Raw genomic sequence first — 1,869 nt, 5'->3', positions numbered from 1 at the left:
TTAGCGATAACGGTTCTCATTTTGTTCATAATGCCTTCCAAAAGATGTAGAGGAAACATGGGGTTGATCAACGCTTCGGCCTTCCATATTATCCTCAAACGAGTGGCCAAGTCGAGGTCTCCAATCGTCAAATAAAGCTTTATTCTTGAGAAGACGGTTGCAAGGAATAGAAAGGATTGATCGGACAAGTTAGATGATGCTCTTTGGGCCTATAGAATGGCTTTCAAGAAACCTATTAGCACCACTCCATATCGCCTTGTCTATGACAAATCATGCCATCTCCCAATGGAGCTTGAACACCGTGCTTTGTGGGCAATCAAGAAGATAAACTTTGATTTAGGAAGTGCGGGGGAGAAAAGGTGGTTGGATCTTCATGAGCTAGAGGAGCTTAGACTTGATGCTAATGATTGTGCTAGCACCTACAAAGCTCGTTCCAAGGAAGATCACGACAAGATTATTGAGAGGAAAGATTTTTGTGTTGGTGATAAAGTCCTCCTCTTTAATTCAAGAATGAAGTTGTTTCCCGGAAAGATCATGTCAAGATGGAGCGGCCCTTTTTTGGTGAAAGACGTTTTTGCTAATGGTGTCGTGGAGATTTCTCCTTTGGATTCCTCATCTTCTTTTAAGGTTAATGGTCATCGGCTCAAGAGATACTATGATGGAGTGTTTGTTGGTCTTATTCATAAAATGATTCTTTTTAAGTCACCTTGAATGGGTGGTACACATCGAGCTAACGAAGTTAAACAAAAGAGCTTACGGGAGGCAACCCGGATTCTCACTTTTACTCTCTTTTCTTTCCTTTATTTTATTTTTCTTTGTTTATTTTTGCTCTTACCTTTCCTTGTGTTTTTGGTTTGTTTTGTAGGTTTCCTTCATTCATCAACTATGGAATTAATGTGTTTGATGAGGATGGCAAAAGGATAATTTGGAGTGCAGGGGAGAGTGCACCCCGCGGGCTTAGAGAGGCCTCGGGTCCCCTTGCTTTAAAAAAGGGGAAATCCGATCAGGAACTTCCCGTAGTCTCTCCGCGGTCTCCCCTCGGGCGCGGGTGTCTTATAGAGGCCGCGGGGAGTATGGGAGAGGGCACGGCTTGCTGGGTTACAAGAGGGCCGATTTTGCTCTCTTTCTTTCTCCTCTCTTATTTTTCAATTCCCCCTTATTTTTCCCCTTTATCTCTCTTCCTCCTCTTAAACCCTAACCCACAAATCATCTTTCTCACACAAATTCACTCAAATTCATCCTTGTTTTCACTCAATTTTCCATCACAATTTCCTTCATACTCCATTTTCATCAAGATTAGTCTCTTTTCTTGTGGTTTTTCGAGAAATTCGAATCCTTGACGGGATTTTGAGCTTTGTTTAAGTCTTCAATCATGGTATACTTCTAACCTTTGTTTTATTTTTGTCAATTTAAATTGATTATTATACATTGGTTTTGGTTTGCCTTGATTAAGCATGACTATGATGTTTTTGGTAGTTTGTATCGTGATTTTGGAATTATTTTGAGTGATTTGTGCTTATTTTGAGATGGATTGTTAATGTTAATTTTTGTTTGGATTTTTGGTTGTTTTTCCCTTGTAACAGGTATTTTGTAGTTTGTGGTGGTTTTGGGTGGTATTGTGAAGGTGGTTTAAAAAAATTGGTGGTAGTGTTGGTGTTGATTTTGGGTGATTGTGTAGTTTCTTGTGTTGGTTGAGCTTGTGACTATGGATTTGTTAAGAAATCTTAAGAGTAGCAAGAAAAGTTCTAACCAATCCCCCGGCCAATCCTCCCAAGGCCAATCCTCTCGTAGCCAACCTTCAAAGACCGAACCTCCTCACAACCAAACTACTCAAGATGATACCCCACCTCCTCCTTTACCTCCTCTCAA

At 40.5% G+C, this 1,869-nt stretch overlaps 1 protein-coding gene across 1 annotated transcript; it reads left to right on the top strand.

Annotated features, from left to right (window-relative positions):
* Positions 1-216: 216 nt before the first annotated feature.
* LOC110737313 lies at positions 217-711 on the top strand. Its single transcript, XM_021917673.1, has one exon. It carries the CDS (start codon positions 217-219, stop codon positions 709-711), a length of 495 nt encoding a protein of 164 aa, XP_021773365.1.
* The last annotated feature ends 1,158 nt before the right edge of the window (positions 712-1,869 follow it).

This window comes from Chenopodium quinoa, unplaced genomic scaffold (genome assembly GCF_001683475.1).
Source record: "Chenopodium quinoa cultivar QQ74 unplaced genomic scaffold, ASM168347v1, whole genome shotgun sequence".
Taxonomy (NCBI): domain Eukaryota; kingdom Viridiplantae; phylum Streptophyta; class Magnoliopsida; order Caryophyllales; family Amaranthaceae; genus Chenopodium; species Chenopodium quinoa.
The sequence above is the reverse complement of the archived record's forward strand: the minus strand, read 5'-3'. Positions and strand labels throughout refer to the sequence as shown.